Raw genomic sequence first — 20,165 nt, forward strand, 5'->3', positions numbered from 1 at the left:
ACGTGTTCTAAACCAGTCACAGAAAGGTCAATTCTCCAAACGATAACCATATCATTTTACCAAGGCAAATCGAAAAAGGAAACGTGAGCGTTTCTCAAGATAACAGAAGCTTGCTGACATGCTTTTCAAGTAAAAAATCAACGTTTGCCAATCTACATGTTTAACTGTTTATGTTAATTTCCCAGCGCATCCTTTGTATCGTTAAAATAGCATTTTGTGACAGTCCAACGAACCGTAAACGAAAAAATAATGAAAATTAGCATAAACGGCATTAGTCTGATACAGGACCAATTTACATTTGCCATGTTCCTCCTGTGGTTTGGAGTGCGAAGAAACTGAGGATTTACGAACACTTTCAACAATTCTAGGAAATTCTTGCTAAAAGCGCTTACCAAGTAAGAACGAAACACTGAAACAAGTAGCCGTAAAGCCAGTTATTTCCATTATGCGAACACTACGCAATAACAAGCATGCGCATCAGTCATGTGATTTTTATGTTGAAACAAAATTAACCACATGGACAAGATCACTAAGCACATTAGAAAGGTTTTCTAACATTCGCTGTAGGCAACTCTGGTTTTCCTTCAACACGCATAAATCTTTCGCCTTTTACTAAAGATTTCCGTGGAGGAGAACAATTGAATGAGTCTATAGACTAATTTTTCGTAGCCCTGCCTTACGGCGGGGCCCCTGATCATAGAAGGATAATAACATACCCTACCTTGCTCGGTTAAGATCAAACATAATGTTTGAATGGCTGCCCAGTTTAGCTCTAGATGGAGATGAAATAAGTGTCCTCCAGCTTTTAAACGCACAGGACCAATTGAATTCACTGGGTTTATCATAGTAAAAGAACTGGGAAGCGAAGAAAACCGGCCGAGAAACAGCGATAAATCTTCCAGTTGTTTGGTAAGTTTTGACGGCAGAAGAAACCACTCGCGGAGAAGAGGGTTACCTGGGACGGAATCTTGGGTTGCGTGGAGATGCCTGTGGACAAACCAAAAATATATTTATATCGATTCGAATCAAAACAACAAGACTAGTGTACCGTTACAAAGGAAAAAAGTTTTCAAAGTCAACAAAGACCATTTCGAAGGCCAACAAACATGGGGAAAAGCGTGCGAGACACGTGAAAACGAGCGCGCCAGTCACGCAAACAACGCACAATTCGTGTACTACCAAAATGCACAGAAAATTTCTCTCACTTGTGTGTAAAATGCAACAGGAATGCACAGAATTCACTGCACAGTCTTCGAAGCTCAACACAGCGGGAGTGCACATCATCTGATAAAAAAAAGACATAATTAGCTTATTTCTTTCCACATAACAATCTTCTAAAAAGTTTCTTCATGCTGAGCTGTGAAAACCACAATAAGCTGCACCTGCAATAGCTTCTTGCCTTAAGTGCTGACTTAACCCTGTTACTTTTAAGGAACATAACACAATAACTTCCACCAAATCTAAAAGTCAGGCTTTTGGCTGAGAGTCTGGTGTACACTGACCACTAAGCTAATGCATCTGTAAATTTTGCACAAAATTATATGCAAGAAACTGAATTTAAATGGTTTGTCTGAAAAGCAACCCTGATTTTGCTATTCCTGAAATTTTTTGGAAATAAAAAGGCTTGTTTCCAAATAGCAAGTGAGCTCCTTCTGTTGCACTAACTCACAGGAACTGAAACAATAAGTTGGAAGTATAAACTTTGTTCCACCATAAAGAATCATTTACCAGATAAAGTTGTGATGCTTCCATCATTTTCCAACCGAAAAACTTGCTGCCTAGAAAGTTGCAATAAAAGAAACATTTATATCTCTGTGTTAATCTGTTAATCATAACAGTAGACAATCCACAATATCTGTGATGTACTGTGACATTCAGTAGCCAACAGACAAAGTGCAACTTAATTCATTCTCAGTGGGAAAGTAAATTTTTGGAATTTTGACATCATTCAGAAGCAGCAAAGCATTTTGAAATGAGGGGGTTTGTCGCACACCAAGTAAAGTGTGTACCCATACCCAATTTTCTCAAAATGTCTCCGCATAGAGTTCTTGGCAAAAACAAAATTCTTTGCAATTTTCATACTGTTCAGTGTGTCCACAGTTGATTTCCCAAAATTTATAAGGTAGTTATCAATAAAATTCCAATAATTACATATTATTTTACTGAGCACAATCCTGATGAAATAAATAATTTGTTTTTAAAGAAGAAAGTCACTGAATGTTTTATCCAACCCCTTGAAGTTATTGGTGATAATAACAATATATCTAAATGGAGACTCTAATTAAACATTAAAACTTCTCATTAAAATTTTCTTGTATCAACTCTGAAGTACAGCTTTCTCCAGTGTCATTCAAAGCAACAAATCTAAATAAATGATAAATTACCTCAGCATAAAGAATAATGTTTCCATTTGATGAAGGAGAACACTGCCTGAGACAAATGTGGCTCCAAACAACTTGACAATCTGGTTTGAGAATAGTCCTGGATAAGGATCTTCATGATGCAGAACTCTTCAAATATAAAAAGGAGAGACTTTATCATCTGTCCACATGGAACTTATCAAGGGCAAGATTGAGATTTGCACTATTGCAGTATTGCTCACTTCTTTGTAGTATTTTGGTGAAAAAAAATCTCCCATGGCAGTCTCAAATCCTGCATTGTATTAAAGCCCCTGTATATACCAAAACAACATTATCTGCACTGATGTGGTTCCTTGTTCAGTGGACACATGCAAAATGACCCTGATAAAAGATTTCAATGATAGTTTGCCAGCCAAAAATTCACAAACTGGTGATCAGAAATTTTTTCAGTTTTTGCTAAACAAATTTGAAACATTTGTAGTCATGATTATATAATTTCTGGTTTTCAATTTCACTATTTAGAGTGCCTCTAGATTGACTGGTATAAATCCAAACCCAAAGTAATCACAACAGCCAATCAGAAGACGGGATGAAGTATTAAGTTTTCACAGAGAGAGCAAAACCATTTAGCAATCCTGGATTACTTTTAACATCCAGTTTAAAATCACTTTATCCGTGTTACTTTGCAAACATCAAAAATAAACTCATATTTTACAGACTCAATCCCTTTTAGCCTTAAAACAGGAAAAAAGGTTATAGGATAAAATACTCACGCACTAAATACACCAGTAGTTAGGTAACCATTTTGGCAGAGTGCCTCTTTAATTCTGTTTGATGAGATATGACCATTGCAGTTTAACTCCGCTGGTTTTCTACTCACAGAAGCTGGGAGTATCATAAAAAAGGAAAAACACAATCCATAAGCACAACAGGATAGTGGCTTTAAACTTAGGAAGGAGAGATCTCTGAATAACCCTGTATTATTCAAAAACAAAATCCTAGTCCCAAAGGCAAGCTATTTTTTTCACCATTGTTTTCTTTATCCAAGAACTGTGTACATAATGAAATATGGGGTTGTGAAGAAATCTTGCCCAAAAGAATACTAACTGAGGAGTTCTCAAAGGCTGACGCAAATGACACAGACACAAGGTTTGATAACTCATGATATCACACAGAAACCAAATCCAATAATTGTTTTATTATACATTTTTTAAACGATCTGCAAAAGAAGACACTTTTCTCTGAGTTTGCAAAAGTTTGAGAACACTACACGGACACGGGGCTTGGAAACTAGGCAGCTTTTGAACACAACATGAAAACCTAATATCTGTTGCAGATCTTGGGTTCAAAATGCTATTGTATCTTGACTGTATGTTCTTGACCAATCAGAGTTTTCATAGTAAGTGTAATGTATAATTATTTTAATTACGAGCCCGAAAAGAGAAATTTGCTTTTTGTTGTTAGTGAAAATTCCCGCTTAGTTCTAAGATGTCACCTTTTAGCGACTCTTTCCCCATTAAAAATCATCTGTGTTCATACGAAAACTGTAAAAGCAATGAAATCTTAGCAAACGAACAGGGTTGAAATTTTCGCTGTGAAAGATTTCCGCACAACCCTCCAATAATCTAAAAAAGAAGCACGTAGTCCCAAAGGTAATCTAGTTATAATGTTCTCGCCATTTTTTATCCAAGAACTGTATGCATAATGAAGTATGGGACTGAGCAGAAATTTTGCGTTCCCCTGTGGACAGTAAACAGAAGGCAAAATCACCCCGCTCACTGGTTGTCAGGCTGAAGAAGCCCGAGTTTCGTCCTCGTAAGTGGGGTGGAAATTTTAAGCCCGGTGATAAAGATCTCAGTTACTAATACCGCGATTTCCGTAAACGGGCTGACCCGCCATATTGTATAGATGCTTCCAAATTTTCACGAAGGTGAGAATCGTTAGGCGGGATCTCAATAATCTCGCAGTCCCGTTTGACAGCGCTCATATGGAACGCTCCTATGCTAAAATTGAATTCAAACCCTACCAACTGCATGTGTTTTGGGAGACTTGTCGGTAGAGGTTCTTCGACGTTTCGCTGATGGTTCCTCGTGGACCTCACTTGGATCGAAGAATTCATCAAATTCTAGACTATCTGGCCATTCCGAAAGATCTTGCAAATCGGCCACACTGAAGTCAAATTCCATCATGTTTGGATTTTCTTTCCCACCGCGAACAACAAATTACCCGCCATTTCTGATTGTCTTTGTGTTACCCAGTCCTCTTCGCCGCAGCAAGCTTTTAGCCCAGGCCTTTTCGATCTTGGCGGGTCACAATGACGTTTCCTTCGTCTTACATGTTTGCTGTTTCTTTGTTATTTTGGAAACATTAGCCTAGCAAGAACAGCTGTTTTCGAGAGCATGTTTTATTCCTCAAGTAAGACAAAAATAAAGGCGAAAAGAGATAATGTAAAGTAGATTCCGCTTGTGCGGCCTCGCGTAGAAATCTTTTCTCAGTGTAGGGGTCAGAGGCGGGGGCTTTGAATGATCATAGCTCTTCGATATATTACGCATGAACACGCTTTTGGTAACCTCCTGTTACTAAATGTAATTGAAAATGGTTTCGTATCGTATAAGATTTAATCAAAGGCGATCAAAGGAATTAATACACACTTTACCTAATCGCCTCACATACAATTTCTCGAATTAAAATTTCAGCTCTCGTGTCTTTATTTTTAAGTTTCCCAACCAATTACAAAGGCAATGGCGCGCCCGAAAAAAAAACGAGATAATGATGAGATCTGAGTACTTCTTTCAATTAGTGTCATGGTCATTGTGCAAGACGGAAGAGTATATTTCTTAGGTCAAGAATGTCTAAAGGATAGGAGACTTAAGAGTCACAGCAGTGCTGATGTCTCACGCAGATCTACGTATTTGTTCGGACAAAATGTCTATGAACGTTTCCGCCCCGATAGGTTCTTCCATAGCTCAACCCAGTCCCTTCCTACAGCGTCTCGCTTTACATTCCCTCATTCCACCCACTCTCCTTTGAAACTGTCTTTTTTATTTTTCATCAATGCGATGTCACGCAACGCTCATCTCTACGGGAGGTGGCGTTGGATAACATCCCAGCGGTTGCGAAGGTGACTTCTACTTAAGTCTCATTCCTTAGTAGAGGCGGTACAAAACACAACAGATTGACAGGTATTTTCCTCCTTTATTAGCTTCCTTTTTAAACACTAATGCAGAAAGTACAGGAAAGTATCAAGGAACTCACTTGGACAATGTAACAAACTGTGCGTCACGAGTGATCCTTCTCCCTGCATATGAAGAAGAGCAAAAACGTTACACAATCACCCCTTCATTGCCTCCACCCTCCCCTTACAACCGCGCCCGATAAAGACCACACCCTTATCCGGTCACTTAGAAGGGAAGCTCAAAACTTTGCATCGCGAATAAAAACGAACTTGACCTCCAAAGTGGAGTTCTTTTCGCCAAGTTTGAAATAGTTCTAACCGGAAAAAATTCCTGTTAGTTAAATCGAGAACGTAGGGAGTATCTGAGTGGTCCCGTTCGTATAAAAAAGAATGGACCTCCCAATCTATAATACACGATTGCAGCCTTGTGTGATTGCAACATTTTCTAACGTAGACAACTGGCCCACTTTTTAATAAACACGACTCTCTACTATTCGCAATACCTTGCTGTCGGATTAATCCGCGCTACTTCAAAACTTAACACTACTGAAGCACCGATTTCGCCCCGCGCACCACTTAATATACACTGCACGAAAGATAACGACTCTACTTGGTAAATACCCTCTATCTTGTCGATAATTATGAGCCAAACGTCTTGGTACAAGGACCTCATTTCAAACGCACCACCTTCATTAGAAAGTTAGCTTCCCAATAGGACTATGCTTGTACACAAGCATAATACAGTAACAAATCATGGGAACTAAGGGAACAACATGCTAATGATAGGCTGGGGGAATCGCCTTGACCCCACCCCAAAATTCAACACAATCTTTTCTAGCAAAACTCTGGAAACTTACTCGGTAAACACGAAAACCTATCCCCCACCTATTTCACAAGATACAAAAAAAAATAAATTTGAGAGGAAACTGAAAGGGGTGGTCAACTGTCTAATAAACACAACTCAATCCTCCTCCATAAGAACAGACAATAGGGCAATAACAAGAAATTCCAAGAATTAGCTCGTCTGAATGTTTTGGTTAGATGATGGAAAGACTAGGAACAACTCAGTCAACTGTAACAAGCGATATTGTGGCAGAATGTTCAAACATGATCTGCAATGAACCTTCCAAACAAAGTCACAGGAACATAGGACACATTGGAAACACAATCTCTCATAAACAAAAATTTTCCTTCCCTCACATAATACATGTTGCATACAACATTTTATGCTTTAGTTGAAAGATCTATGAAAGTGAGGGGCAAAGGTGAAATTACCCAATATGGTAGTTTTTGAGCAATATGTGGAGGCATGCACAAAAAAATATTTCTTCAGTATGTACTTAATTAAGGCACATGCGGCATCCATGGAAACAAGGTCCCGAGAAAAAAAAAAGGATATAATTTCTCACTGCACAGTTAACAAAATAACTAACAGGAATTACAAAGTCAGTTCTGAGGTCTGTAAGAAAACTGAGCATTTTATTGCAGCCCCTTCCATGGCTCACTGGGGTTGACTTAAGCCAATGCAGTTTTTTCCAGAGTCAAAGGTGTCCTCCCACCCTTTAGTGACATTTGCATTAGTATTCCAGAATATTTGTTGCAGAAAATTAGCATTTAGAGTAAGAATTTCCTAACACAAATTACAGCCCAAAAAAAAAAGGATGAATCTTATGGTCAACATTAATTGGCAATTGACAATGTACCTAGAAGAAATTAATGAACCACCCAGAAGAAAAAAAAAAAGGATGAATCAAAGTAACACAAAAGTGACAAGATAAACAACAACAACTACTACAAACAAACAAACAAACAAAAATAGAATAAAGAGACCTGTCAGGTCTCAATACTCACCTTCCCATGTCAAGAAATGTACAATTCTCGCTTTTCAATCAAGATTGAAATTTAAAGGATTTTCAGTTTTATCAACTTTGGGCGAATTCAATGGGAATTTTTTTTGCACAATCAATAACTTGACACTTACATTTTAGCCAGCCTTTCCCTGCTAGGCCATTTTAGATCATGTGTTTTATTAGCAGTTTTAATTCTTTTCATAACGACTTCAATCAAACAACTTTACAAGCCCAAACAGTATGGTTGCCTTCTGATGACCAAATCACAATGAACATTCAATAAGCAAAAGACATTGCCATTTCAACTTCCAAAAGCAATCTGTCATTTAACTTAAAAAAAACTTATAGAAATGAACTTTACTATGCTAAAAAGCAGAAATAATCAGTACAGTGGTTCCATATCACCTAAAAGTTGCTACATCCAAAAGCAATCAGCATAGTTTTTTATTGAACTAAAAGAATCTAAAAACTCTTTCAAGAGAGCTGTGTCCAATCACATGTAAAAATAAAATGCCTCAGGTATTGGTGCCACACAGACCAAATTGTTTAACTGCTTCCAAACTGAATCATCAACAAGACAAGTCTAGAACAAGCCAAACAGCTCTATTTACAGAATGTTGAATTTCCCTCATTTCAAACTTAAAAACCGAAACAGACAAAGAAAGGCCGTGTAATAGGTTGCCAAATCAGAATCAGTTGTAAGCCAAAATATCTCCAGCTGGTCTACCATCCTTGCCAGCTACTGTCGCTATACCACTCCTGGTTTGATCCTTGGTTACCATAACCACCTTCGTTGTACAGTGGCTGTTGAGCGATTGGCTGGCTTCCCCATCCTCCTCCTGACTGGTTCTGACCCATGTATCTGCGTTTGGTCTCGGGGTACTCAACTGTTGCCTGAGCGTCAGCACCATACTTCCTTTTACCAGGGGCGACACCTCCTCCACCTCTGGGTCCACCCCTTGGAGGACCACCTCTTCCACCACGGGGCGGACCACCACGGGGACCTCCTCTTCCCCCTCGTTCACCACCTCTTCCTTGAAAACCACCACGACCTCCACGGGAAGGTGGGCCACTGCGCCCACGAGGACCACCTCTTGGATTCTCACTGTAGCGATCATAGCCACCATAACCACCATATCCACTGCCGCTACTACCACCACCATAGTAATCATCATAATAGTTGTCACTGTAACTCCTATCACCATAACCTCCACTGGAACCATAGCCATACCCATCACCTTCATAGTAATCTTCATAACCTCTTTCGTATCCATCACTGTATCCACCATACCCATCTCCACCACCATATCCCCCACCATACCCTCCACGGCCACGACCACGCCCGGGAGGGCCTCCACCTCGTGGACCTCCACGGGATCCTCGAGCACCAGCATTCATGGAACCATATCCAGACTGCCCCGCACGCTTCCTGTCCTTGTTTGCTGGCTGAGGCTTGGCCAGAGACACCTCTAGTGTTACTCCATCCATCGTAGAATCGTTTGTTGCTTCTATAGCCCTGATTGCATTTTCACGTTCCACAAAATGGATAAAGGCATAATCTTTGAGTTTCTTAACTCTCTCAATTGTGCCAAATTCTTCAAACTTTTCCTTCAGCTGCTCTTCAGTGACATTTGGGGTCACATTTCTGACATAAACAACTTTAACCTGCAAACCATAATCATTAATTACACATGAATACATAAATAATAAGCAATGGGAAAAACTTGCACAGGAGACAAAAACCAAAATACCCAAAGCAATAAAAAATGTCATTAAACAGAAATATTGACAGGCAAAAATTATGAATCTTTTAAAAAATATGAAATTATTCAACCCAACAACCTTTGGAGACAAACAGTTCATATTCTACTTGCACTCTCAGTGTAAGCAACATTCTGAAGGAAATATAAATTTCTTTGCATCATCTCAAACAGTGATGCCATTCTTAAGATGACAAATTTCAAGGTAAAGGTCCCTAAAAGTATGTTACAGTTTGGCCTTACCCCTTCAGAGACATAGGCTTCTTACTGTGATTGACTACATGTAAAATTATTCTAACTTGTATCCCCTGACAACTATACAAAACTGGACCAATGAAAAATATATTGCTTTTCTGCATAGCAATCATCAAGATTCTCTCACTCAACAGCACAACCAAGTTTTCTTGTTTTGCACAAAAGTTTAAATTTCCATTAGTGCCTCATGCCAGAATTTTTTGTAAAGGAACTCTTGTGCCAGTGCCTTTTATAGAGTCAATGGAACCCCTATCTAGCAAGCTTGCCTGAACAATATGCAACAAAGAGAAAAAGAGAAATCTTGACCACTTTGCATTTGAATTCCTTTCCTCTCTTCCACCCAACACACCCTGGCTACACTAGCACTTGTGCCTTTAGTTTAAAAGAAAAATATTTCCTAGAGACTCAAATCTAAGAAAATGTATAATAACCTTGGACATGACATCTGCATCAGGTTCTTCCTGTGGGTCTGCCCAGTCAACAGTTGGGGTAATATTACCCCACACTTTCACTCTCCCACTAGAGAGTCTTCGCCGAGCAAGAGATGCTGCCTGGTGAGATTCATACTCTAGGAAAGCAAATCCCCTGTTTCTGGACTTGTTTTCTGCTGACATGTACACAATAACTTCAGTCAGTCCTGTTGTAGCTTGACTGAACTCTTCCTGGATCTCCTGTTTATTCTTGTTCTTAGGTATAGAGCCCACAAACAAACGGTTGTTTGCTACAGAAAGGCAAACTCCAAGCCTTCTGCCAGGCCTGATTTCTTTATTGTCAAGCCTCTTGGTGGCATCTTGTGCCTCATCTTTAGAAGAATATGTACAAAAGCCATAGCCTCGGTTCTGACCTGAGAGAGGGTCTATCATAAGTCTAAAGTCATAGATTTTGCCACACTCCTCCAAAACAGGAATAAGTTCATCTTCAAAGCAGTCTCTGGGGATCTTGCCAACAAACACTTGGCAGCAAACTTTCTGTGGATCCAATGAAAAAATATACAAATATTTAATTATATAATGTATACCAATTTTGGCTACTAGTAAGCTTAATGAAAAATTTTATCTCATTTTAACCTGTGCATTTTACAGATAATAATATATACAAAAAGGAAGCTGAATAAATTTCAGTACTAGTTCACTAGCATCCACTCTCTGATAACCAAAGTCAATTCTTCAACGTGCTATGATCGGTTTGCCAACTTACACGAATTCTTTTATCTGTCTTTTAAGGTACGTTCCCACATTTTATCAAAAAAAAAAAATATATATATATATATAGAGAGAGAGAGTTAGGGGTAACTGAGCAACCATGCAACAGATACTTGAAAAAACAGTATGTGACGAGTCAGTTTACCGATACGTTTTTCCATCTGCCTACCAAGTTCGTTGCTCGACAGTTTAATCTAGCTATTAACGGCAGACCAAAAATCACAAACAAACTTCTTGCGATTGAAGGGTGGAAAGAAAATTCTTCACGACGAAAAAGATTAGTTTATAAATGATTACTGAATTCCGTTAATCGTTAACAATATCTACGATTGACTATAGAGATCTTATAGTCGGCGAAGCAGACAGAACTCGTCGGCAATGTGACCCGAGTGGTCAAACAAGAGGAAGTCGGCGAACTAGCACGCCGGCTAAACGACCATAGACCGTATTGTCTATTAAATTATGGCAAGCGCGACTGAAATTATTTATTAAATTACCTCGCTGCCTGTCCCAGGAGGAGAGCCTTCCCAATTTGGCGGTGGGCCACCATATTTCCGTTGTCCAGTAGTGATATCCAAAGTGTACCCTGTGCTGTCAAGCAAAGCTTTGATCTTCTCTTCGTCAGGACCACTCAAGGTTTCGTTTCCGGGTGTTTGTCCGTGAGCCTTCTGTCGGTTTTTCTCGCGATATGTCTTCATTACTCCACAGAGGAAAGCACTCTTGTTTTGCACATGAGACAGATCGCTGTTTCCGAACTGCTCTAACACTTCAAGGGCGCCATCTTCGTTGAATTCTCGTAAAGCATCTAAAGCTCTGTCATCCAGTTCGGCGGGAAGCAACGCACCCGTAGCAAAGATCACACTGACTCGCTGAGCCACTCGAAGGCTCAACCCTTGGCCCACAAGTGTCTGCGCGTCTTCTGATAGTTCTTGCGTTGATTCCATCGCAAGTTCGATTTGTAAAATTACTGTCACAGCGTTAAGAATCTTCGATGCTTAGACGCCCAGACAACGTGGTCTGCGAATGTGTTTGAATGATATCTGCGGGGTGGACCTCAAGAGTGAACAGGTTCCTTCAATCGATATCCACTCGGTTGTAACTTCGGCTGTCGGTTCAAACGAAGACAGAGCCTGGGGCATTTCGAATTTTAACAGTGATCACAGGCCCAAGCTCCAGCTGTGAGATGATCATCTCGCGAAGAACCAGTCACAGCGAAATTATAAGAGTTTTTATGGGAATATTTACGACCGCTCTTAGGAAGTAAAAATTCAGTCAAATTCTCAATAAAAACACGTCACCTTACTTCCACAGTGCATCGCTTGTTGTCTAACCGCTTACTTTGTTGCAACGAGGTTATTTTCGCGAGTTTTCCATTTCTAGATTTCCCACTAAAAGTTGTTTTCTTCTATAGATAAACTTAGAATCTGAAACAATGAGTAACGTGAAGTCCACAACCCAAGTTAGAGCTCTAGAGCGATTTTCATACAAACGAATACAGGGGTTAAAATACAAAACAGTATTTAACAATGGATATTCTCAAGGGATTACTTCCGCCCAAAAAACGTTCAACAAAATTAGCCATGTCGCAGTTTTACGTTGGCTCCCGATCGGTGCAATATTCCTTGGAATTATTGCCGAAGTGAAAAACGCCGAACCCAGGTTTGATTTCTGTTGCAGTGGAGCGAAGAGTGAAAACAATCACCTCAATCGAGGTAAATGTTTCCACCTATACCGGAAGCAGTACACCAAATACGGTGTTTCTGTCTGTGGCTTCGTGATCATCAATTTCGTCACTTATACAATTTTTGCTATATACCCCCAAATAGTGGGACCTACAGTCGATCAACCGTCGTCAAGCACTCGTAACGGTAATCCTGAAAACCAGTCACGCGACTAAGGGAGCCAAACACCAACTGGATACAAGCTTTTCATTGTTTACTGCTGTCAACTTTTCACAAAACTTGTATTAGGAGTTTTTTTCATAATCCTATTAACTCAGTCACTTTATCCTTTGAAGTTTTCCCTACATATCACTGTTATGTAAACTCTGAAATCAATCGTCCAAGGAATTTATCTGACACCACCCGACACAGTAATTTTCACGATGTCACAATCAAAGAGCGGAAAATGAACCCTTTTAGATGTACGTTGTCGTTGTGGTGAATGGAATTTTTGGAAATGTCGTTTTCATTGAAACCGTCTACATTTTGTTGCAGGCGTGGGTAGAAAAGAATTTCATGCAGAACTCAAACTTTCTAAGAATTCATCTTAAGCCCACACCTAACAAGTCACATCAAGTCACACCTGACAAGTCAAATCAAGTCACGCAAGTTACACCTGACAAGTCACATCAAGTCACACCTGACAAGTCACGTCAAGTCACGCAAGTAACACCTGACAAGTCACATCAAAAGCAGGAAGACAGTGCTCTTTCTCACCACTCACCCGACCGTCAAACTGGTGCGTTTAAACATGAACAACAATTCTGTTTCATTCCCAAGTTAAAGGAGTACCACACTGTGCCAAGTTCATTGCTTAGCCAGCCCTTTCTGATGATTCAGTTGACACAAAAACGTTTTTTATTTTGGAAATTCCTTTATTTGTAATAATATCATTTCCTTTCTCAAAAACATTAAAGAGGTCTTCACCTCTAAAGACTCATAAATTTGTTTCCCACGAGACTGCTTTCTACAATTATCCACATAAGTGAAAATCGTAATTTCTCCCTCTTTCAGTAGAGTTTACGTTGTCTACCTTGTTTTAAACAACGTTTGATGGCTCTTTCCTCTGCCACACGTCATAGTTACGGGAATACAACGGCGCATTCTAGCTGCCGGATCCGGCTTCCATCACCGCTCCATCGCTACCGAAGCGAGAGCAGACATGGTTTAAGTTACGCTGGCACCAAACGTGCAAACCAGCCCTCTTCAAGTGAGCCTGGCTTGGGTTCCGAAACCATATCTTCCCACGAGAAGGGGGTCTGGCCCGCCCACTAAGTTCTTGTTTTTCTGTGATAATGTTTCTAGAAAGCTAATTTCGCGTTAACAAACAAACAAAAAGACAAGCAGAGAAAAGCTACAAAAAAGATTAACTGAAAGAACTTCACAAGCCATTAGACATCAGTACGCACACAAATTACCAAACAAAATAAACGGATCCACTGAGTCGCACGGATGAAAAAAAAAAAAGAAAGATTATTTCAATACTGAAAGCGTCGTGAATGTAACTACCTGCAAAAGAAAGTAATCCACCGTAAAAACATTTATCATTAATACCTCATTGAGCGCTACCCTTTGATTCAAGTCGGACACGATGCTTACTGTGAAGCCTTAAGGCTGGTTTCTACTGGCGACGGAATCGACCTTGTGAAAACTGGAAATCGGAGTCATAAGCTCGACTAAATCGGAGTCCGAAGAATTAGAACGGTTTCATTTTCTTCCGATTCCGACTATGACTCCGACGCTTATAAAAATTAGATTGTCGGAGTCGAAAGCAAAAGCGGAAAGACCTATCAAACAAATTGCCAGTTCTGGAGTTTTCCGTTTACGACTCTGACAAGAGCAAGGAGACGTAAGCACCATCGACATTTTCCTTCCTTTACTGTCGGTTTGATTTTCATGGCTCGTATCAATCTGCGCTTCTGATTTAGGCTCCGACTCTGACTTCATCGTGAGTGAAAACCAGCCTAAAGCCTTCCGCATACCATAATATGATTTTACACGAATGACAGCCAACTGTAGCCCGTGATTAACACTGCACTACGCGAGGGATATTCCTCGCATACCATTTTTGGTGGGAACCGATACCGGCTAAGTTCATCCAGCACAGGTGAGAAGCCAACTATCTGTGCTGACACTTAAATGATCTCCTACTTTGCTAGAGATTGTTATGAGGGATTTTCACCGCACAATCGAACGTTTTTTGGCATTCGTGACACCCGGCATCCATAGTGTTAGACTACTAGAATCTCTCTTCCCTCTTTTGATATAGAAGGACGTGTCACTTAAAGGTAACAGCATCGTAGAGGAGAACAGTCGGTCCTTCGTTCCTGTCCAACTCTGTCAAGTCCCGTCACAGTAAATTGTCTCTAAAGCGAATAAAAATAAACAACAATGAAAAAAGAAAAAAAACCGGACAACCAGTGGTCAACTATAGTGAAAGCTCCATACAAACGCCCCCCCTTGGCACCGGTTCTACCAGATATAAAGATTACACGAGTCTTATTCGACTAGAAGCAAAGCTTGTATCTTTGAAGAAAAAAAAGTTCCCTACATCGGTATCTCGAAAGAGGGGCTGTCTTGTACTTTTCTTTGGAAGTGAAGGGATACTGTGTATGTCCATCACTGATTTTCAAGTGAGAAATTCTCGAGACGAGGCTTAACTAAGTAGCAAACCTACCATAAAAATCTCAGTTAACGTTCAGCACCGAAGTCGGTCGAAACACTCCAATTCTGACATGAGGGAAACTCTTGGGAACAAATTGTAGTTGACTAAGTAACCTTCACTTGAAGTGTCTCAATTTCCAGCCTGAGGCTATGTTCGTTTTGCAGGAACTGGCGCGAAAACAAATGCGGCAGCGTCGAAACCTTCTCTAATCCCCCCCCCCTCCCCATCGCGCACACACGTCTCTTTTATTAGGAGAGAGTTGATTGATGAGACCGGACGATGCGCGCATCAGGACAATTCCTATTCAAGAACTTAGTCCCAGGCTACTTGCTCCCAATATAACGAATTTCAGCCCTACGATGCGTGCGCCAGTTTTTCAAGCTAGGTGTTTACGTTTGGCTAGAAATCAGAGACGATCATTTCTCTTGTTCTAACAAACGTTCACGATGTTCGGCTCATACTACCACGAGTTTCATTTGGCTAAAGTTAACCTGAAGTGACAGGTCATTTTCTTCTCTAGGCCCACTCGCGACATAATTTCATACGAATTCGCTTGATCATCAAAAATGACTTCAATTAAAAACTAGAGCGAAAATATTCGCATAAGCCGTGAAGATAAAGTTTTCTGTTATTCTTCTGAAGCGTTGGCGATGGGATTGATGTAAGAGTGAGTCTAGGTTCACTTTTGACGTTTCCAGTTGCCTTACCCGGCATGCTTAAACTTAAAATTTGGTATTTAGTACAGGACAGTCCAAGATAGAGAGGAGCCTGAACACTAGAATTTTCAAATACAACTTGACAGTATCAATCACACCCTCTGCACTCACTTGTAGCATTGATTGATGAGGCCTCAAGAGTAAATAAGTCCAAAAAGAAACCTTAAGTGGCTCACTCATGCTGCGTAGTCCTTTTCTGGTTGAAATTGTTGACCCCCTTTACCCACCCCACCCCACCCTACTAATGCAACAAAGTTTGAAGTGTTCTTAAGTCACACCAATAAATGCCACACAGACTTGGCTCTAGGCTACTAACACAAGTATCACAATATTTCACTTACCACAATGGCCTGCTAGCGTTGTACCTCAACTGGAAATTTTCACGTTTTTGATAAGAAATTTCCAGTCACCATTTGACAATTTTTTTTTCATACAATTTTTAGCACAATTCCTTTTGGATCTTCTCAACTTCAGTTATAATTTATCCATGGTTTTTGCCCATAAAATTTTCTGATGCAATTTCAACATTATATTATTTTTGTTTCAAAGTTCATTTCTATCTTTTGACTACAACTGCAATTTCCCACAGAATTTCTTCTTCATTTTGGAGACAGAATAACAACATACAATTTATACCCAGCTGGTTTTACTGGCTAATTTTGAATAAGCAATTTTATTTACGTTCAAGATTATATGATTGTTAAACAAACCCACTCGATCAATCATTGGATTGCAGATCTTCTTTAGATGTCTATTTCTAAGTCTATTTTTGAACAATATTTGAAGTTTTATTTACTAAGTTCAAAAGAATGAAGATTAAAATGTAAAAATTTGAATTTGAAAAGCAGAACTAGACAAGGCTCATAGACTTTGGGAAGAACTACGAATGTTTATATGAAACACCACAGATTTTGCAACACAATCTCCTCTTTTACCCTAGTAACTCAAGATCAAAAAAGAAAGTTGATTCCTTAAGTTTTGAACTCAGTCAGATTATGAAAGAATTTCTTCTTTTTTGCTAAAAAACAAAATGATACAGAGAATGTAACATCGAAAAAGCCTTTTCCCTTTATGTTTGATGCAGCATCCAAACCAATCAGAGAAAGAAATGATTGGGCTCCAAACAAAATGATGACACAATTGGATCAATTCAACATGAATCTGGTTGGACAAGTTGAATGGCTGCCAATCAGCAAATACAGGATCACTTCACCATCCCTGCTGCTGCGACCAGGAGTCTTGGTACCACTGTTGATCACCCTGGTCACTGTAGTTGTAGTCACCACCCCACTCTTGTTGGGAGTCCTGCTGCCCATACTGATGGTTGTAATCAATGTACTGCCTCTTAGGTTCTGAGTAGCCACCAGCTGAGCCTTGATAAGCACCATCACCACCAAACTTACGCTTCTGCGCACCATAGCCACCATCACCTCCACCTCTGCCACCCCTTCCTCTAGGAGGACCACCACGTCCACCCCTGCCTCCACGACCAAAGCCACCACCACCACTGCCACCACGAGGTCCACCTCTACTCGGCCCACCTGGACCACCACGGGAACGTGACCCCCTCGGCCCACCTCTTGAGCCACCTTGGCTGTAGTAACCTCCTCCACCATATCCTTCATTTCCATACCCACCACCATAACCACCACCATACCCACCTCCTCCATAGCTACCATCGTCATAATAGCTGTCATAATTGCTTCCACTATCATAACCTCCATATTGGCCATACCCACCACTGTTATCATACCCTTGGTCATATCCCCCTCGGCCACGACCTCGCCCTCTGGGTGCTCCACCTCTTAGTTGGTTTCCACGAGGACCTTGCCCCATTCCAGGGCCTCCTCTTCGCCTACTGTCCCTGTTTGCTGGTTGTGGTTTTGCTAGGGACACACTTATAGAAATGTCATCCCACATCTGTTGGTCTAGTGCATTTATTGCATTCAGTGCATCCTCGCGTTCTGTGAAGTGAACAAAGGCATAATCTTTGAGCTTTTTAACTCTTTCTACAGTTCCAAACTGGCCAAACTCCTCTTGTAGTTTCTCCTCTGTGATGACAGGTGACAGGTTTCGGACATACACCACCTTCACCTATACAAGGGATTGAGAGAGTTAAGAGGTCAGGCATGTTTCATCTCTTTAACAGCTACAAAAGTAAAAAAATTAAACCATGGTTAAGTTAAAATGAAATCATATCTTCTTCTGCCATGGAGAAAACATCTCATCCACCAGTACTTTGCTTTGATTTTTTTTTTATTGTTCTTCCCAAAGACAATGGCTCTTCTAAAAACTGAACAACTTCTCCACAGATCACTAAAACAGTGCTTGAAATATGCAGGCTTAAAATTTAGCAGAATTATTTTTTTTCTGGTAACCAGGGACTGATGAGACAAAATCTAAATTAAGAATCATTACAGAAAGTTACTGATTTTCAATTTTTTTTTTATAAAATGTTCCTAGTGATCATAGAAAAAAGGATTTTCACCTGATATAAAAACAAAATTACCTCTGATTGATTACTAAGTAGCCAAATTTATTTTCGTATACTAACCTTTGCCATAACTTCATCATTAGGTTCTTCCTGTGGATCAGCCCACTCAACCTTGGCCACAGCCATTCCCCAGACATAAACCTTACCACTCTGAAGCCGTCGCTTTGCCAGTGCAGCTGCTTTGTGGCTTTCATACTCTAAGAATGCAAAGCCTCTGTTTTTGCCTTTTTGCTCTGAAGACAAGTAAACGATGACATCGGTCAAATCAGAGGTGACTCTTCCAAATTCCTCCAAAATTTCTTCCTTGGTCTTGCTCTTTGGAATGGATCCAACAAAGAGACGGTTGTTTGCCACTGAAATGCAGACTCCTAACTTCTTGCCAGGTCGAATTTCCTTATTGTCAAGTTTCTTGACTGCACTCTGTGCACCAGCTTTAGTTGCATATGTACAGAATCCATAGCCTCTATTAAGTCCAGATTCAGGTTCCATCATGAGACGGAAGTCAAAAATCTGACCACATTCTTCGAGGAGTGGGATTACTTCATCTTCAAAGCAGTCACGTGGGATCTTCCCAACAAAAACTTGACAGCAGCCTTTCTGTAGGACAATAATTTTGCAAATAAATCAGTTTCACTTCACTCGTGTAAGTCATTTGAACTTGTTTGGTTTGATTGAGTTTGTCAGAAAAGGAAGTTTGCTGAGAAATTCCCTACATTATGATTTATTTGGATTTGTTTGGTTTGATTTTATCTTGTCATAAAGGAGATCTGCAGTGATCTGCAGGCAACCATCTTTAAAAAATGATTTCATAACCATTTGTATATGTCACTAAAGGAAATTTCATGCATTCATTCATTTAACAGGTTTATCCTTATAATATGGCCTTACATGTGTCCTCTCTTTTAGGTATTTTTCTTGGATGTGTGTCCCAGTATAATTCCTTATTTAGTGAGTCTTCAAAATCAACCGAGCTTTCATAACTCACAAATATTAAATAATTTGTGTAAATAAACCCACTAGCATGCTTATAACTTGAAAATTAATATAATTCATCTAAAAATGTTCTCTCTAAATTATCCAAATCTTTAAAAAATTACCGATGATGATTTTATTTTTTCAAGCGAATAATTGAATCCAAGAGGGTAATGTTTGCTAGAAACTGATTGAATTATCTCAAATACATGTAGCTACAAATATTTCATCGACATAGACAGTTAGGCTTCCATCATGCTTCAATTCCAAGTAAGGCTTGGTACCTTCGGTATTAGAAAAATAATTTTACTTACTTCACTACCACCTGTCCCGGGTACAGGACCTTCCCAGTTAGGTGGTGGACCTCCATATTTCCTCTGTCCCGAGGTGATATCTAACGTATAACCTGTTCTCTCTAATAAAGCTTTTATCTTCCCTTCGTCGGCTTTACTGGGCGCTCCCTGGTTGCTAGAGGTATCAGCGCCTGTCGTAGAAGACTTTGTGACGTAGGTTTTCATCACTCCGCAAAGGAAAGCGCTCTTATTTTGCACATGAGATAAGTCACTGTTCGCAAATTGATCTAATACTTCCAAAGCGCCGTCTTGATTGAATTCGCGAAGAGCTTCGAACGCTCTGTCATCGAGTTCTTCAGGAGAAAGAATCCCCAAAGCAAAGATTTCAGAAACACGTTGAGCAACGCTCTCGCTGAGTCCTTGGTTAACGAGCATTTGAGGCTCCATCTTATCGATTAAAAAAGTTACAAACAGGGTTCAGATGAACTGCATAGAAAGTCTAGACACAAAAACGTTATATTTCACAGCAGCGTCGGCTAACAGTTAATAGCACGCTTGCTTGAGGAAAACGTGCTGTCACTGTAAGGGGTGGACGCTTACTTCTGGCAGGGGTAGCGAGCAAGAATTCCTCCCCACCCTCCCATAGATAGTAACTGTCTTGTTTCCAACCGAGGCTGTCGCCTATGGATTTGTAAGGTAATA

The 20,165-nt window shown here is 40.1% G+C and overlaps 2 protein-coding genes and 1 non-coding gene across 4 annotated transcripts in view; 1 reads left to right on the plus strand and 2 right to left on the minus strand.

The window, feature by feature from the left end:
* Nucleotides 1-4,598, minus strand: part of LOC131779891 (protein MMS22-like) — a 31,653-nt gene extending 27,055 nt beyond the window's left edge. For both annotated transcript variants that reach the window (XM_066172182.1, XM_059096492.2), the window contains exons 1-6: nt 4,387-4,598; nt 3,134-3,245; nt 2,385-2,510; nt 1,729-1,778; nt 1,206-1,284; nt 722-987 (exon numbers count right to left, since the gene is read on the minus strand). In XM_066172182.1, the coding sequence (XP_066028279.1) occupies nt 722-987; nt 1,206-1,284; nt 1,729-1,778; nt 2,385-2,510; nt 3,134-3,245; nt 4,387-4,549 (796 nt within the window). In that variant the 5' untranslated portion in view covers nt 4,550-4,598. The remainder of the gene's footprint in view (nt 1-721; nt 988-1,205; nt 1,285-1,728; nt 1,779-2,384; nt 2,511-3,133; nt 3,246-4,386) is intronic.
* Nucleotides 569-689, plus strand: LOC131779930 (U5 spliceosomal RNA). The gene has a single exon (XR_009339821.2). It is a non-coding gene; the product is annotated as a U5 spliceosomal RNA (small nuclear RNA).
* Nucleotides 4,599-5,545: 947 nt separating the features above from the next.
* Nucleotides 5,546-20,045, minus strand: LOC131779918 (uncharacterized). The gene is made up of 7 exons (XM_059096521.2): nt 19,485-20,045; nt 18,259-18,795; nt 16,918-17,798; nt 15,696-15,763; nt 11,100-11,596; nt 9,832-10,368; nt 5,546-9,050 (listed from the first exon to the last, which is right to left on the minus strand). The coding sequence occupies exons 1-7, from the start codon at nt 19,908-19,910 to the stop codon at nt 8,109-8,111; spliced, it is 3,888 nt and encodes a 1,295-aa protein (XP_058952504.1). The 5' UTR covers nt 19,911-20,045; the 3' UTR covers nt 5,546-8,108.
* Nucleotides 20,046-20,165: the final 120 nt, after the last annotated feature.

This window comes from Pocillopora verrucosa, chromosome 9 (assembly GCF_036669915.1).
Source record: "Pocillopora verrucosa isolate sample1 chromosome 9, ASM3666991v2, whole genome shotgun sequence".
NCBI lineage: Eukaryota > Metazoa > Cnidaria > Anthozoa > Scleractinia > Pocilloporidae > Pocillopora > Pocillopora verrucosa.

Excerpts from the sequence above, each read along its gene's own strand:
- LOC131779918 (XM_059096521.2), bottom strand. The coding sequence starts at position 19,910 with ATGGAGCCTCAAATGCTCGTTAACCAAGGACTCAGCGAGAGCGTTGCT. Across the intron at positions 10,369-11,099 it reads CTCCTGGGACAGGCAGCGAG|AAAGTTTGCTGCCAAGTGTT; the intron begins GTAATTTAATAA and ends TTGGATCCACAG. Across the intron at positions 9,051-9,831 it reads ATGCAGATGTCATGTCCAAG|GTTAAAGTTGTTTATGTCAG; the intron begins GTTATTATACAT and ends TATGGTTTGCAG.